This window comes from Nelumbo lutea, chromosome 6 (genome assembly GCF_056320005.1).
Source record: "Nelumbo lutea isolate HS-2025 chromosome 6, American lotus-T2T, whole genome shotgun sequence".
In the NCBI taxonomy this organism is placed as follows: Eukaryota; Viridiplantae; Streptophyta; class Magnoliopsida; order Proteales; family Nelumbonaceae; genus Nelumbo; species Nelumbo lutea.
The window spans coordinates 61,173,314-61,189,838 of record NC_142689.1 but is presented as its reverse complement, the minus strand read 5'-3'; the positions used below and the strand labels follow the sequence as shown (position 1 = coordinate 61,189,838).

General features: G+C 37.7%; 2 protein-coding genes across 2 annotated transcripts; both read left to right on the top strand.

Moving 5' to 3' along the window:
• The first annotated feature begins 1,003 nt into the window (after positions 1-1,003).
• LOC148849157 (Tetratricopeptide repeat (TPR)-like superfamily protein) lies at positions 1,004-9,707 on the top strand. The gene is made up of 4 exons (XM_088952512.1): positions 1,004-2,092; positions 8,357-8,503; positions 8,653-8,733; positions 8,911-9,707. The coding sequence occupies exons 1-4, from the start codon at positions 1,382-1,384 to the stop codon at positions 9,094-9,096; spliced, it is 1,125 nt and encodes a 374-aa protein (XP_088808638.1). The 5' UTR covers positions 1,004-1,381; the 3' UTR covers positions 9,097-9,707.
• Positions 9,708-11,366: 1,659 nt separating this feature from the next.
• On the top strand, positions 11,367-11,684 carry LOC148849156 (embryogenesis-like protein). The gene has a single exon (XM_088951393.1). The coding sequence runs from the start codon at positions 11,367-11,369 to the stop codon at positions 11,682-11,684; it is 318 nt and encodes a 105-aa protein (XP_088807519.1).
• Positions 11,685-16,525: the final 4,841 nt, after the last annotated feature.

The window sequence follows — 16,525 nt, the reverse complement described above, 5'->3', positions numbered from 1 at the left end:
ACTAGAATAAGAGTTGACAGAGGAGCGCCTAAAAGGAGTTTCGAGAATGGAAGTTGGGGGAGGGACCCACTGGACTCTAGAGGAGTCAGAAGAAGAAGAAGATTTTTTTTCCTACTGATTGATTCCTCGCCATTTGATGTCGTTTGTGCAGGAAAATCGCCGGTGGTCGCTCGGATATGGGAGAAGGAGAGGGAGAGTTCAAACTTCAAATCGTTCAAAACGAGATTTTCTACTTTTTTGTCTTTTAGTGTCCGGTTCAACCGAACGGATAGAAGATAATTGCAAACGTCCGTTATTATGAGATTAGTTCAAAAGTATCGATATGCACGCTTCTCATTGGAGGGTTCACGTGCTCCATGAAATTAAGGGTCCACTGAATCCAAATTGATAGAGAAAGAAGTGATTAAGACAATTGTTGAATTGGTGTGATGAGATTGGTGGAGGATAAGGCTATTTATAGGAATTGAACATAATTTAATTGTCCAAAATACCTTAAAAACTAGTTGTTATTTAGTTGTTGAGAGAGGTATTTTGGTTATTGTAAAGTTATTTATCAAAAAAACCCACTAAACTAGTTATATAGCTATTGGGGGGTATTTATGTCATTTTTTCTTCCCCAAATATATTCATAATATGGCTGTTTATAGTTGTTAGGAGGTATTTCTATAAAATACCCCTTAAAAAGCTAAAACTAGCTGTTGGGGGGGGGGGGCAACGACTAGTTTTTGAATGGGCCGTACTCAGCCCGTTATAGGTCCTGTGGGTTGTGTCGTACTGGCCCGTAGACTTCAAACCCCCAGCCCAACATGGCACGGACCATCATGCCAGGCATGACTTGTGGGTTATTGTATCGGACCAGGCCTAGCCATACCGAGCCACCGACAGCCTAACCCAATTTACACCTCTATCCTCTACAAAAGCCGGTGGGAGGACCAAGGAAGATTTGTTTTCTGATAAATAGCTTGAACCACTTGTTTAGCGTCAGCATATATACAAACCTTCCGAAGATCACAATTATGAAGAGCGGATGGTCTAGCTGTGCTTTGGAAGGCGGGTTTTGGGGATAATGTAGTGGCGTCCTGAAATTGAATTGGACTGGCCCAAAATGGTCGAGAGAGTTTATTGGATTGGATTGGACATGATCTATCTGCAATGGATTCATACCGGACCGGATCGGATTGTACCTTATCTGGTCAATTGATACACGTGGCTCGCATTAGTCGCCTAGTTTTAGCGCAGGTGGCAAACCGCGAATCATGTTCATGCACAGGTGGCAAACTTTGACCCTCCAACCCGAATATGGGTCATTGGGTCCTACATACCCAGAAGACGCTCCCTATTTCCGATTCTTTGATCTTTGTTTGCAGTCCCGCTATTGCGAATGGGTTGCCTATCGATGGCTAGTCCGTCACTTGGATTTCAAACACCATACCAGAATTCCCAATTCGCAATTCGTGAATTGTTTCATGGATCCAAAGGAAACCTCTCAATCAATCCAACCACAATGCAGAATTCACTCTCTTTCCATCCCAAATTTCGACCCACGAACACACTCAAGGTGGGTGAGCTTCGAATCCTTTCATACTGCCCTTGTTCATCGGTTCTTCAACTACCCAGTCCGAATAGTTCCAGCATGCATCGTTCTTTCGCTTCCCAGAACAATATTTTGAAGGTCTGCGTGAAAAAGGTAGCTGGTTTTCTTGTTGGGTCTCTCATTCTCATGGGGAGTTTCAACATAGGACCGGCTATAGCATTTCCGACCACCCAGAAAGCCGGTTATTCTGCGTCTGTGGAGGAAAAAACAGATGCCCGAGATGATAAAGGTGAGAATGAGGATATGTATTTGAAGTTATTGGAGAAGAACCCAAGAGATGTACAAGCACTGAAAGTGGTTCTGTATGGAAAAATGAGGAAAGGAAAAACAAAGGAGGCTTTGGAGTATGTGGAGAGATTGATTGATATTGAACCTGATGAGGTAGAGTGGAGACTTCTACAGGCTCTCTCTTATGAGATGATGGGACACCTGAGCAGGGCGAAGAGACTTTTCAAAGAAATTTTAGAGGAGAGGCCTCTCTTACTTAGAGCTTTGCATGTATGATTCTTTGCCTACTTGTTCTATCCTGTCCTTTTTGTTTATGTTTACTAGTGCACATAAACCACGTATATAGATACATTGCAGATAGATAATAAAGATACCCTTACATATATATGCAATCCTTGAACTCACAGTTGAATTATTAAGGATACTAGAAAGCAATTAAATGTTTTCTTTTCTTATTTCTTTATTTTTTCAATTTCTCTTTTGTGTTGGAGAAATTTGTTTTTGAGATTTTCTTTTTCTTTTTGTCTTTTGTGGATCTGTTGAAGTAGGCCAATGACGGGAAGGGTTTTTGTAACTGATCTAAGATAGTTGGGAATAAGGATTAGATGAGTTGAGTGGTTAAATACCATGTTCCAAATCTCACAGGACATATTCCTTAAATTAAATGGCAATGGTTACATATTGTCATAGAGTCATACTATCACATGAATGACTTCAATGTCATGCAGAAATATGGTTTCATGTTGATGGACCAGTAAAGCTGTAAAAGAATTGGCTCCTTAAACTTCTCAGTTGCAGACAATGGACTTACTCGTTTTTTTCAATTCTGTTTAGTTTTGTCACTTTCAATAATTTGATTCCATATGATACTGCTACCAAGCTTCTGAGTTATTTCCCTATATTAAATCAACAATTAAGTATCTTCTCATACTATCACTGAAACATGGACTATACAATATCAATCCAAGGGTTATGTATATCATTCTTGCTATACTTGCTTCTTTGCTCCAGTTGAGTGCCCTCGGCCATGAATTCTGCTGGAGCTAATCCATATCTGTAATCATCTTAATTGAACTGGCATGAAAATTAGGCACGTTTATATTAATATCATGTAGGGATGCCATATTATTTATTTATTTATTTATTTGCTGAGTGGGGTAGTTAATTGGGTGATGCCTCATATATAACCTCTGGAAAACACAGATATTTTATCTGCTCTGCAACCACCTACTAATGATACACCCAACAAGCATATGGGAATGCTATGCTCAATCTCTTCCATCACCATGTGAATTATCATTTTCATTTCTGAAAGTACTTAATTCTTTCAGCTTTAGCTATATGTAGATTTTATGCATTATTGATCTGTATTCATGAATAACATAGAAGTGAATCAAATCCCATGATTGGCATTAGTCCTTTGCCTCCTCTTTTTCTTTTTGAGAAATTTGAAACTACATATTTATATAACTATGAAACCATATATAAGATCCTTGATATTCTTTTTTTTTTTTTTGATCAATAACTGTGGATTGAATTAATATTAAAAATATGAGAAAATTACAGGGCAAGGGGGCTAAACAATCTTAGCTCCCAAGAACAACCATTAAGCATCAAAAGAACAAAAATTACAAGACAGCCCAAAAAATAGAATGTCTGTTCACCCCTTGTCTAGCTAGACCATCTGCCAAAGAGTTCGCACTTCTTTTTACCCATTTGTATTGGATTTCCATGTCCTTAGTCAGCCACTTGAATTTCCTCTTTTCATTATTGTAATTCCAAAGTCTAAGACTATCCTCTTTCAGCCAGTTTACCACCACTTCAGAATCTCCTTCTATGATCAACTTGTTAATATGCATATCTTTGATTCTTTGTACCCCTTCAAGAGCTGCAAGAATCTCAGCTCTCAAAGAATCTCCCACCCCAACTAGTCTAAAATACATAGCTAACAGCTTCCCTTGTTCATCTCTTATTACTCCTCCTATTCCGGATGGCCCTGGATTGCCCAAGCTGCTGCCATCAAAGTTCAGTTTAACAAAGTCATGTGGTGGGGGGATCCAACAAACATTTGAGGCCTTCCTCATTGGAACAAGTCTGCTATCTCCTTCCACTTTGCAGCTCATCAACAAACATTTGCAGCTCATCAACTGAGAATTTTGCAAACAGAGCCAAGGTTTTCAGCCAGTGTATAACCCTAATGTGAATGACCTCCAACGTTGCTTCCAAACTTCTCTACTTATCTGTAAATATTCGTGAATTTCTCTCCTCCCAAATAGTCCAATAGACTGCAGCCCTCATACTCCTCCACATAAACTTGGCCTTTTTTGTTGGCCGAAACGACATACATGTGAATAGGCTTTGCACATTCGAAGGGGGGGTCCACCTGCACCCAAACAAATAAGTACACCACTCCCAAATGATGTTAGTGAATTGACAGGAGATTAGTAAGTGATATCCAGACTCACCATCAGCTTTACAGAGGACACAGCAGTGAGGACGAAAACAACTATTGGGTCTTTTTCTTTGAAGTAAATCTGCTATGTTAACTCTTTCCAGAAAGGCTTCCCAATAGAAACTCCCAACCTTAGGAGGTATAGGATGATGCCACACCTCTTTAACAGGGAAAGACAAGCTTGGAGAAGAAGAATGTGTGATAGCACTAAAGAAAGAGGCACAAGTGAAACAACCAGAGTGGGTGAGAGTCCAAATTCTACTATCTGCCTTTGTTGGCTCTAGGAACACCCCTTCAAGAATGGATAACAGTGATGAGATACCATCAAGCTTTGTGTCCCTGATATCTCTTTGCAGGCACAAGTTCTAGCCGACCCTAGAAATAGAATTAGAAGGAACAATGAATGAAGACACTGGTTCATTTTTAAAAGTGGAAAGGGCAAAAAGGCTTTGGAATTGGTCTTTTAGGGAGGAGTCCCCAATCCAAACATGTTCCAAAAAATTGATGAGATTGACTGAGTGCAAGTCATACCTGATCCATGGAGAGAACAAAGGTAGAGTAGCTTGAATAGCTTTCCAAGGAGATGCTCTTGTACTCCTTGCTAGAATCCCAGAGTCCCATCCATTTGTTGCAACCCCATGAATACTTTTCACTATCTTCACCCAAAGTTTGTCCTTCTCCAATGAGAACCTCCAAAGCCATTTCCCCAAAAGAGTCAAGTTCTTATTCCTTAAATTCCCGATACCCAAACCTCCCTCCCTCTTACTCCTACAAACCATCTCCCACCGCACCCTATGGTCCTTCTTCTCCTACCCCGGCTCCCAGAGAAAGTCTCTCATTAGTTTTTCTAATCTACTAGCCACCTTTGTCGGAATCTTGAAGATTGACAAAAAGTAAACAGGAAGGTTAGCTAAAGTAGACCTGATTAGAGTGGTTCTCCCTTCAAGCGACAAATAGTTTTTCTTCCAAGTTGCTAATTTCTTTTCAAACCTCTCCACAATTGGAACCCAAAACTCACCTTTTTGAGGGTTATCACCCAATGGCAAATCAAGGTAATTAAGGGGCCAGTTTTCTATTGCACATTCTAAGATGTCTGCAGCTTCAGAGATCTCCCCCTCGCCCATATTTACCCCAACTATACAACTCTTCTCAAAATTCACCTTAAGGTTTGACATTTACTCAAAAAGTCATATAGTGAGTTTCAAATTTCTAATCCTGTTAGAGTCCCCTGCTTCACAAAAGAGTATGGTGTCATCTGCAAATTGCAAATGTGTAAGTGGCACAAGCTTCCTCTCAACTCTCCAACCTCTGATTAAGCCCCTGGAATCTGCTCTATAAATTAGCCTCCCTAGTTTAAGTTTTCTATGTTCTTATTTATCTATGTTTTTGGTCTTTGCATAACTGCAGCCTGAAAACATGTTTTTTCCCTAGCTTCTTATCCTATCTCAAAAAGGGAAAATTGAAAAAGGATATAGGTTGAAGTAGTGGAGAAAAATAAGACTTCTCTTAGTGGTTTAGCACGAGGTATGGCTCTATATTAGATAGACTAGTGGAATAGGATCTGTATAGCAATCCAAGATGATGGGAACATCATTTTATTGAGTTGAGGTGTTTTCTTTAGTAGATAATGCTTTAAACTAGATAAAAAGAAAATGCATCTTAACTTTTGAGATAAAATGACAGAAAGTAGATTCAGGTGGCTTGGTCATTTGCACAGAGAAGGTCATCTATGGCACCAGTAAGAAAAAGTGATCTGTTACAAATTGAAGTCTTTTCTTTAGCAGATAAGGATTTAAGCTAGATAAAAAGAAAATGCATCTTAGTTTTTGTGATAAAATGACAGAAAGTAGATTAAGATGGCTTGGTCATTTGCAGAGAAGACCATCTACAGTACCAGTAAGAAAAAGTGATCTGCTACAAATTGAAGGAACTAGAAGGGCTAGGGGTAGACCACAAAGGTTGAAGTAGTGAGAAATGTTTCAAGGGTCGATAGTTTAACAAGCTATATGACACTGAACAGAATGGATCAGGGGAACGGGATTCATGTAACCCATCCCATATAGTTGGGACACGACTTAGCAGTTATAATTCTTCACGAAAGATGGTTAGCAGTTATAATTCTGGATATGCCTGCAAGTTTGCAACTAGGAATGACAACAGGACAGGGTGGGGACAGGGATCCACTCCCCATCCCTGGTCCTGTGAAAATCCCTATCCCCGTCCCTGCTTGAGGGGACAAGGTTATCCCCATCCCCATGGGGATCCCCACTCCCATGATTATTTTATGATATCAATCATTTCATTTGTTTTTAATTTCATTTAAAAATGAAATAGTTAAAATTTACAATCCTATTAAACCTGATCCAAATATATTAAAACATATTCAACCGTATTTTTTAAAATATTAATACATACATACAGATGAAAATTTCCCCATCCCCATCCCCACAGGGGGAAAAATCATCCCTGCCCCACCCCATTTGAGGTGGGCCCCCCACAGGAATTGGGGAAATGGGGAAAATTGCCATTCCTATTTGCAACTAGAAACCACCCAGAATGTCAACTAGGACTAAACCATGCCTGCAACCAAAAGCATCTGCAATATGTTCTATAAAATAGATATCTTCAAAATCCAAAAAATTATCATCTTCTAATTAATTTTCTCATACGGATTAATATCTTTTTACTTGGTTATATTTTTCCTTAAATCTTTATGCTATTGATTTCAACTGGAAAAACTGTCCTTTCCATTATTCTAGTAATTATAGTTGGGTAAAACCTCAGGAGTTTGTTCCATTATTCTAGTAGTTGTATTTAGGTAAAATCTCAGGCTGGCAACCGTGAGAATAAGGGTTTGAGTTTGAGAGTGGTCACTTTGTGCAAAAAGGTGCAAAGGTTAGGATTATATCCAGTCTACCTTCCCAAGACCCCAGATAGCTGGGACCAACATTTGGTAATGGTGTTTTCTATTCTAGTAATTATAGTTCACTGTATTATCTACCTGACTTTGGAGATCTTATGTTTGGGTTCTAATTTTGGTAGGTTTGAAGGTTGGCCTTTGATTATGTTAGATTTCTTGATGATTATTTTCATGTTATAAATTAGAGATATCACACATTCTCAGAAAAGTTGTATGATATCTATTAGAAAGATAAGGCTTCTAGTTTATTAATTCTTCTAATACAATTCTTGCTATTTATCAAACAATAAAATAAAAGGTTAGAACCTGATATCCACTATTATGAATTTGAAGAGTTTATTACTTAAAGGGATTGTTTCTTTGTGTAGTTACCCTTTATATGACGGTAGATGCCAAAATTGAGTCATGTCAGTAAGTTTGATGTGACATAAACCAGCCAAAATGGGGCTTACCTGAAACAGAAACTATCTAAACATAATAAAACCTGAGACCTGAGATTTTGAGTCCAATAGAGCTAGAATTTGCTTAATTTACTTGGAGAAAGTTATTCAGAATTTAAAATATGAAACAAACTCTTGAGAATAATTATATCTATATATTTACTTGTTTTTTCCTTTTCTTACTTTGTGTAATCTCTTCATGCAAGAAGTGGTTTTTAGAATTTCCCTTTCTGTAATTGATATACAAGTATGGTCCAGAGGAAAGGGAAAAGGAAGTCAACGAGCTTCAATCTGCACGTCTGCAACAAAATTGAATGGCTAACCCATCTTTGGTGGGTACATGCTATAAAAGTACTTGGGAAATCTTTAGGAAGCTGGAAAGTTGGTGATTCTATTCCATGACAAATCCAGGTTCTAAGACTTGGGATGTTGGAGAATTATCAGATTATGAATTAATTAATTCCATGGAACCACTAGTCAACCCTAACATTTTCTTCCTGGAACTGAATAATTTCGTTCAAGTGTATATATTTTACAAAATATTTTCCAACTAGAAGAGGGAGATCTATGTCATTGTGTAGCACAGATCTAGTCCGGTTAACTATGTTATCAACAATTATAAAGTTGATTTCATTGTTTGTATTGCTTTTTATGTGGTACCATTTAAACTAATTGCCTCATTTCTGGACAAACTACAAAATTACAACTCTTCTCTTCTATAGGGTCTGGCGATGGTAATGCACAAAAACCATGAAGGCCCATCTGTCTTTGAGATGCTGGATAAGGCTTTGTTACTTTCTCAGCGCGGGAAAAGAGTTACAGAGGAGCGAAATATAAGAATTTTAATTGCACAAATGCATGTTGTAAAGGTGGTAACTTTGATCTTAATAATTCAAGCCAGACTCTTAAATGTTACTCATATCTGCTGGACCAGGATTATTGAAACCAACATAAATCATAAGATGTATCTAATTTGTACTATACATTGACTTTGGTCCTTTACTTGTATGGTGATCAGGGTGATTTGGAGGAGGCCTTGAAAAGGTTCCAAGACTTGGTTAATGATAACCCTCGTGATTTTCGGCCTTATCTTTGCGAGGTCAATTCTTGCTACAAGTCTATAATATGTCAAACCGCTGCCATTCCTCTTGCATGGTTTAGTTGTACACATGTTTTATTTCTGGTTGAGTTTTGTGGCTTGCATGCTTGGTGTTTTATTGGAACTATGATGCTTTACTGCCTTCCTCTCGTTTACCAATTGTGGGTATCTGTACAGGGGATAATCTACAGCCTATTGGGTAAAAAGAAAGAGGCTGATGAGCAGTTTGAGACATATCGGAGCCTTGTACCACAGGAATTCCCCCAGAGAGGATTCCTTGATGACGTTGTATTGGCTGCAAAAACAGAACCTCGGGAGAGGTTGGAGGAGGAGTTTGGGGCTGAATGTTCATACAGAAAGTAAAATGCACTTGTCAGTTTGCCTGCAGAGTTGACTTGGGGTTGGTAAGTTTCAGCAAATAAGAAATTTGTATTAACCCAATATGGCTTTAGAGAGGAAATGGATTGTTCTGTTTATATGTTGTCAAAAAGGACAAGACAATCAAAATTTTGTTTACACTTCGTACAATAGATGCTGAAGGCTGATGGTCCAACACCCCGATTTGAGAGAAAAAAATGACCCTATAGCTAGTGCGACAGTGGAGCTTATCTTTATTCTTTCTTTCTGTTTCCCCCCTTTTTCTGTTTTTTGTATTCACCGAGCATCAGTATTTGGTCGCATGAAGGTCCGCTTACTTCGTTGATTTATGTTGAACCCTAGTAACTTGATGGTGGTTTGACTCTCTTTCTTTATGATGTAACCAATATTACCAATTGAAGGATTATTTTAGTGTGGAGTCAAAACATGGTGGGTTAGATATTAATCTTGCTAGTAGTTGGGGACTAGTCCATTTGTTGGGTTATGAAGACTGTTTGATTGGAACATATTTTGTCTTGGCTATTCCAAGAGGTGTGTCCAATGGATGTAATTGTTCAGAGTTCTGACAAAAAATCTCTGGGTTTTGTTCCATCTAACTTGAGTTTCTCCGAGACCATTCTATTCTGTATGTATGTTTCCACTGCTTTAAGACAATACAAAAACCTTGTGAATTGTGATTGATTTATGTAACGAGGAAACGCAGTTTTTCTTTTAGATCACATAATTACCCATCGTTGTGGACGTGTTAAAAATGATCTTACCCATCGTTGTGGATGAGTGGATTTGCAATTGAAGCATAATGATTTACATAATGGAATCAATAATATTAAATTTATATTTATTAATATTTTAAATAATTATTAAAATTTTAAGAAATATTTATTTCAAAAAATATCTTTTTGATAATTATTAAAATATGGATAGTTGGCAAATGGTTAATGATTAATTGAGATTGATAGAATATAGGTAGAAGTAGTTGTCGATGATAATTTTTGCATTTTTTTAGGAATAATTTTTGCATTTCTTATTAAAAAAATGCCATGTGTTTAGCTTTCTAAAAAAATGAAAAGGTTATGTGTTTAGGGCTTTAATAAGAATTTCTCAGAAATTATCACCTGTTTAATTTTCTAGAAAATGAAAAGATCACTTGTTTAAACGGTGATAGTGGGCTTTAACATGTTTAATTTGCATAGTGGGAGTTGTAACCTATATATATTAGATGTGATGCATGTTGTTCTACGAGAATGTTGCAAGGAAAATTTCGATTATCATTGGGTTGGGCCCATTCACTGCTTGATCACGAATGGATGGTCTAGATTATCGTTAACGTTGGTTTGGATAATCATTAATGTGGGACCTGTTGATTACTTGATCTCAAATGGCTGATCTAGATCATCGTTGAGGTTAGTTTGGTCTTGATATACCTCGTGTGTTACTTAACCCTTTCAATAAGGGCCAGCCTCCCGGCTTGGGGTGATCATTTCAGCCTAGCCCGGGCCCGGGCCCATATTTGGTCCAAAAATTTTAGGGCCAAGCTTGGGCTGAATACTTCAAGCCTGGCCTAGCCTCGGCCCAGTCTATATATAAATTTTATATATTTTGTGTATAATGTATATATATACATGTTATTTTACATTGTATTATATATTTTATAATAAATATTATAATATGATATATATAATTTATATTATGTATAATGTTTTATATTATATAATGTATAAAACAAGTTTATATGAATTTTATGTAATTTAATATATAAATATATAGTATTTTATATATGAATAATATTGGCCCAAAATCAGGTCTGGCTCGGCCCAGGTCCGTATAAACCTGGACTAGGGCTTATGTTTCAGGCCCGGAACCTCGGGCCGGGCCCGGGCTTAATCTATAGCCCTTATCATAATTGCAAAGCCCGGCCCGGCCCATGATCACCCCTATTCCCGTCTCCTTTGCCTCCCGTTGTTCTTTGTTCTCTGTCGTTCTTGGAAGGCAAGAGGAAATAATAGTGGATACTACTCATACTAGTAAAATAACGAGTAATGCAGCGGCGTTCACTAATCTCTCTTTGTAAATCGTTGTCGAATTACCCTTTTCGACAATCTTCACGACCCATATCTTTGTTTCTCACGAATCCATCTATGGAAGTCTCAAATGGATGCTTTGTGGACATGATTTTATTCCACAAAACGAGTATTTTCAGTTTACCCACCTCGAGATTTCTCTCTTTTCCACACCCACTTGGTTCAATTCCGTTGATGCAGTTCAGAAACCATAGACATCTGACGAGATTCAGTGGCGAATCTGCCCCTAGCTTTGATTACAGCAAAGAGATGGATGAAATTAATCTCAAGTTCGCAGAAGCTCGGGAGGAGATTGAGATGGCTTTGGATTCAAAGGAGACGGTTTATTTCGACGAAGAGGCCGACAGTGCTAGGGAAGCGGTGAAGGTTGTTTTGGACATGTTCGAGGCTCTAATGGCGAAGTTGCCAGAGAGAGAGAAAGGGGCATTGCAGAGGTCGATGGGGCTAAAGATTGAGCAATTGAAGGCTGAACTTGAACAGTTGAACGATTGAGTAGGTTCATCACTTTGGATGCCTGTTCTAAACCATTTTAGATTCAATTGTTATAACATTTTCTGTTATTATTTTCTTTCAAGAGGATGAGAAGGAAGTTAGGTTTAGTTTTTTGGATGATGGTTCCTTGATTTTGGTGAACATTTCGCCTTGGACTGTATCGGGTATCATATCAAATTGATATTTTAGTAATATATTCCGGATATTTAAACTTCAATTGTCTCATTGTTTCATTTGATGGGATTTATTGCAATTTCAAACGATGTGTCGTTTGATCTTATGTGCAGTCATTGCCATGTGAACTGCTAAAGTTATGGGATCAAATGTTCATTCATCCATTAGGCCTCTTTTACCTGCTTTTAATGGCCATGTTTTCATTCTGTTTTTCTATCCTGTTATCTGTATAAGAGCATTATTCACCTACTTTCGAGTAATGTCATGCTTCTTCTGGTAAGCATGGATTCACCTACTTTTGAAATGGTTCATTTTTTATTTTAAGCATTAAGGAAATACTTATATTGATATTTTGTGATCAGTAACTGAGAAAATGAATTCATTAAGCAAATTAAAGGGTAGTCTGTCTTTGTACTCCATGCTTAGCTAGACCATCCGCCAAACAGTTGGCAGATCTTCTAACCCATTGAAATATTATGAGAAGGGGGATGAGAATGAGAGTGAGGAGAGGGCTCTGTTGGCTGAAAGAAGGAAATAAAAAGAAGGTTGAGAGAAAGAAAGATGATGGAAGAAAGGGCAGAGGTGTGGGTGACCTGTAGCAGTGACCTGCGGCGGTGACGGATCTCTCTCTCAGATCTTTGAGGTCTCTCATATATCCCTTGGATCTCTCTCTCTCTCTCTCTCTCTCTCTCTCTCAGATCTGAGATTGATATCCTTTCCCTCTATTTTTTGTCTTTGTTTTGTTATTTTATTTCTTTGAAAATTTCAAATAAGGTATATTAGACCACAAACCATTGTCTGGGTCAAACAGTTCAGCGGTCAGATCATCTGGGTCAACGGTTTATTGACCAATTCAACAATTTTTAGTAAAATAGTGGTTCATCACTAAAACGGAGCTGGTACCATGACCGGTTTCCGGGCCGAATGGTCCAACCATCTAGGTCAATGGTGGTTTTAAAACCATGCCTAAGATCTTTTCAAATGCCTACTCCTTGGCTTTCTCAAGACCAAAAACACCTGCCAAAAATTCTTCTATTGCCACATCATTTTGCTCAGCTGGAACTGAGAAGAAGGAACAAATATTACCTTCCTCATCCCTGATTGCCCCTCCAATTTCAGAGGGTCTGGATTACCCACAAAACTCCCTTCAAAATTTAGTTTCAACCAGACACAAGGCGGGGGTGACTGGTCCACTGCTGCAATTTGTCTTTCCTCCCAAACTGTCCAAACCATTGCTGCCCTTGTACATTTCCACATCAATTTGACCCTCCTAATAGAACAACTACAAACAGAAGGGCTAAACAACCCTCCCAAGCTAACATGAGGAAGCCAACTGCAACCCAAGAGGGAAGCAAATTAATCCTAGATAAAGCCAACAAAGGGAAATGAGATTAGGAGATGAATTGTAGTCTTACGACTCTCACCGTTAAGCTTCCATAAGCTGCACCAATTGGGAGACAAGCACTGGTTTGGCCTCTTTCTTTGAAGCTTATCACAAGAATTAATGCAACCATGATACACTATCTAGGAGGAATGGGAGAAGGGAAGGTGAGGAGGTTACAAGGGAGTTAAAACAAAGACTTACAAGTGAAGGTCCCAACGAAATGCAATCATAGAAAAAACAAGGTCCCAATGAAATGAGGGTCCACATCCCCCTCCCCAAGAACCACCGAACACAACAAGGTAAGCAAAGTAGACACAAAAGGGATTTTAGACTCACCACGATTCTTGGTGAGGCTCAAATTCCAGTTCAATATAGAAGGAGACAGAGGGGAGCAAATGAACTAAAAAACGGGTAGCCAAAGTTGATGCAACTAAGGAAGATAGGAAGACAGTTGTGGATGGCTTTCCAAGGGGTAGCCAAAGTAGCTCTGTGAAGACAACCAACATCCCATCCTTTACTTGACAGCCCATGAATACTTGCTACCACTTTGTGGCAAAGCCTTTCACTCAAGGTTTAAAATGTCGATGTCGATGGAAATGTCGCTTACCAAAATATAGGACATATGTCGGAAATGTCAGAAATGTCGAGGGAAAATATTATAAAAATTAGAGACATTGTGGAAATATGCAATGCTATTTCGTAAAATGATAAAAGAAGCATTAATACATATTTCTAAATTCTGATTTCTTATAAAACTTAATGAATTTATTATGATTTTTAATACTAAATTTATAATAAATTATGATTTATTATGAATTTTAATAAATTTATTTTCATTTTTTATATTAAATTTAGAATATGATTTATTATAAAATTTAATAAACATTTTCTGATTTTAATAAATATTTTAAAAATATCAACTAGTTAATATTTTATTACTTGAAAAATATTTTATGTTTTATATTATAAAGTAATTAATTTATTCTTTATTTTTATTTTTTGTTAATTATTTTTTATAAATATTTTGTTTGAAATATTAAATAGAAATTATTAATGAAATAATTTATTTTAATATATTGTATTATATTAAAACGGTGGTGATGCAGAAAAGAAATGATTATGGGTTCTAATGGTATGAGGAAGGAAACACCGATCTTCACTTTCAACATGCAACTTTATAACAATGAATAGTGCACGATGGTGGTGGGTTGGAAGTTGGGCAGATGGGTGAATGCAAGAAACATAACCAAAGTAAAAGTAAAAGTAGAACTAAACTAGAATTGGCTATAAAAAGAAATATGAATGGTAGACTAAATTAAACAAGGAAGCAGCCAACAGGTGGCTAAGACGCCAACCATCCGTCGGAAACACGGGAACAATTTGAAAGATCTTAAGGTTGAACCTTTGGCTCTGATATCAAGTTAGAATTCAAGGAAGGCTAGGAAGAATACATTGTTGAATGTGACAATTACATCATATTTATAGACTAAAACAGAGATCAAACCTATTCAAACTCAAACTCTTAGACTCTATCTAGGATTCTATGTAGTCTATCTCAATCCATCTCAAACTCTATCATAACATAACAAATTTTATCTTACTGAGAACTCCTGACCACCCTTATCATAACAGCTCATGCATCAAACCTTATCTCAATTCCCTAATTAATCAGTTCTATGATGTTTTTCTGAGTAGATGTTTTATGTTAGTTGTTAGATAGGAGGTGGGGACCACAATAGTTATGTGAGTCCAAATTTATTATGTTTTTGAATGTTATATATGCTGTTTTATGTTTTGCCGCCCTATAAGGGCATAGTTGTCTTTGTACTGCTCCATTATTTTTAGTATAAATAATAAGTGAAGGGGGCGGCCAGATTATTGCTCTCTTTTCTTTTCAACTTCTCTTATTTTTTTCTTCTTTTCTTCTCTCGTCCTTCTCTCTTCAAGAAACTACTTTTCTTTCATATTTTTTAATTCAACAGATTTCTACTTGGTATCAGAGCATCGGCTAGGGTTTCTTAAAGCATTCTCATGCAGCCCTAGATCAGCCAACTGCATGTAAAGGGCTGATCGATCTGCTATAGATTGCCCAATTCTTGGATTGTTTGGTGGGATCTAGTCATCAGGAAGGTGATCTATTATTCGACATCAAAATCAGGAAGAACTGGAGTACGGGGAAGAGTCCCAAAAAAGTTGGGACTCTTTGTTTTTTATCTGATCTTGGGCGCCTAGGTATTGTTAGTTTTCTTTTGATTTTTCGAAGAGGGCGATTTGGTTTCTAGAATTTTCTAAGCCTCTCGGAGTGATCGATTCACTCCCTTCTGTTGGGAGGCATGGGGAGGAGAGAGATTTCTCTCTAGCTAGGGTTTTCTTCTTTCGGAAGGGTTGGTTTTTGTGTGTGTGATATTAAATTATTTTTTGAAGGTCTTCACTCTATTTTTCTCTTATTGTTGAACTGTTTGAAGTAAGATGGAGAGTTGGAATATCGAGATGAAATCTATTGGTACTGTGAGATTGGGTGTTAGAGGTAGTAGTGATATTTTTGCGTCTGGGATCATTACTACAGTAAAACTTGATGGTACAAATTATTTGGAGTGGGCACAATCAGCTAAGATGACTATTGGTGCTCGTAGAAAATTAAGGTATCTCACTAGGGAGGAGAAGAAACCTGATACAGACTCTTCCCGATGGGTGCAGGAGAATTACATGGTAATGCCCTGGTTGTGTAATTCTATGCTGCCTTATATTGCAAAAAATTTCCTATGGACTAATATTGTTAAGGAGATTTGGGATGGAGTGACTGAAACCTACTCTTAGAAGCAAAATGAAGCCATAGCCTATCAGTTAAGAAATCAGGTAATCAGTATGAAACAGGGAGAAAAACCTCTTGCTATGTATTTTTCCATGCCGAAAACCCTATGGTAGGAAATAGATCACTTAGAAACTATGGTAAGGAAAAGTGTAAATGATGCAACAACTAATCACAGACTAGTGGAGAGGAATAGGGTTTTTGAGTTCTTGGGAGGGTTGAACCCTGAATTCGACATTGCTAGGTAGCATATTCTTTCTAGGGAGGGTGTGACACTCTCTCAGGCCTATGCCTTTGTCTCTGGAGAGGAGAGTAGGAGGAATGTAATGCTGAGACAGCTTGGGATTGACCAATCGGCTATGGTTGGTACAACAAATCCTAAGCCGAATGGAGGTAGGGGGAGTAGTGAGACTATAAGGGAAGATAAGAAGGACTTGGTGTGTGATTATTGCAAGAAGCCTAAGCATACCAGAG

Excerpts from the sequence above, each read along its gene's own strand:
- LOC148849157 (XM_088952512.1), top strand. The coding sequence starts at position 1,382 with ATGGGTTGCCTATCGATGGCTAGTCCGTCACTTGGATTTCAAACACCA. Across the intron at positions 2,093-8,356 it reads TCTTACTTAGAGCTTTGCAT|GGTCTGGCGATGGTAATGCA; the intron begins GTATGATTCTTT and ends TCTCTTCTATAG. Across the intron at positions 8,734-8,910 it reads TTCGGCCTTATCTTTGCGAG|GGGATAATCTACAGCCTATT; the intron begins GTCAATTCTTGC and ends GTATCTGTACAG.
- LOC148849156 (XM_088951393.1), top strand. The coding sequence starts at position 11,367 with ATGCAGTTCAGAAACCATAGACATCTGACGAGATTCAGTGGCGAATCT.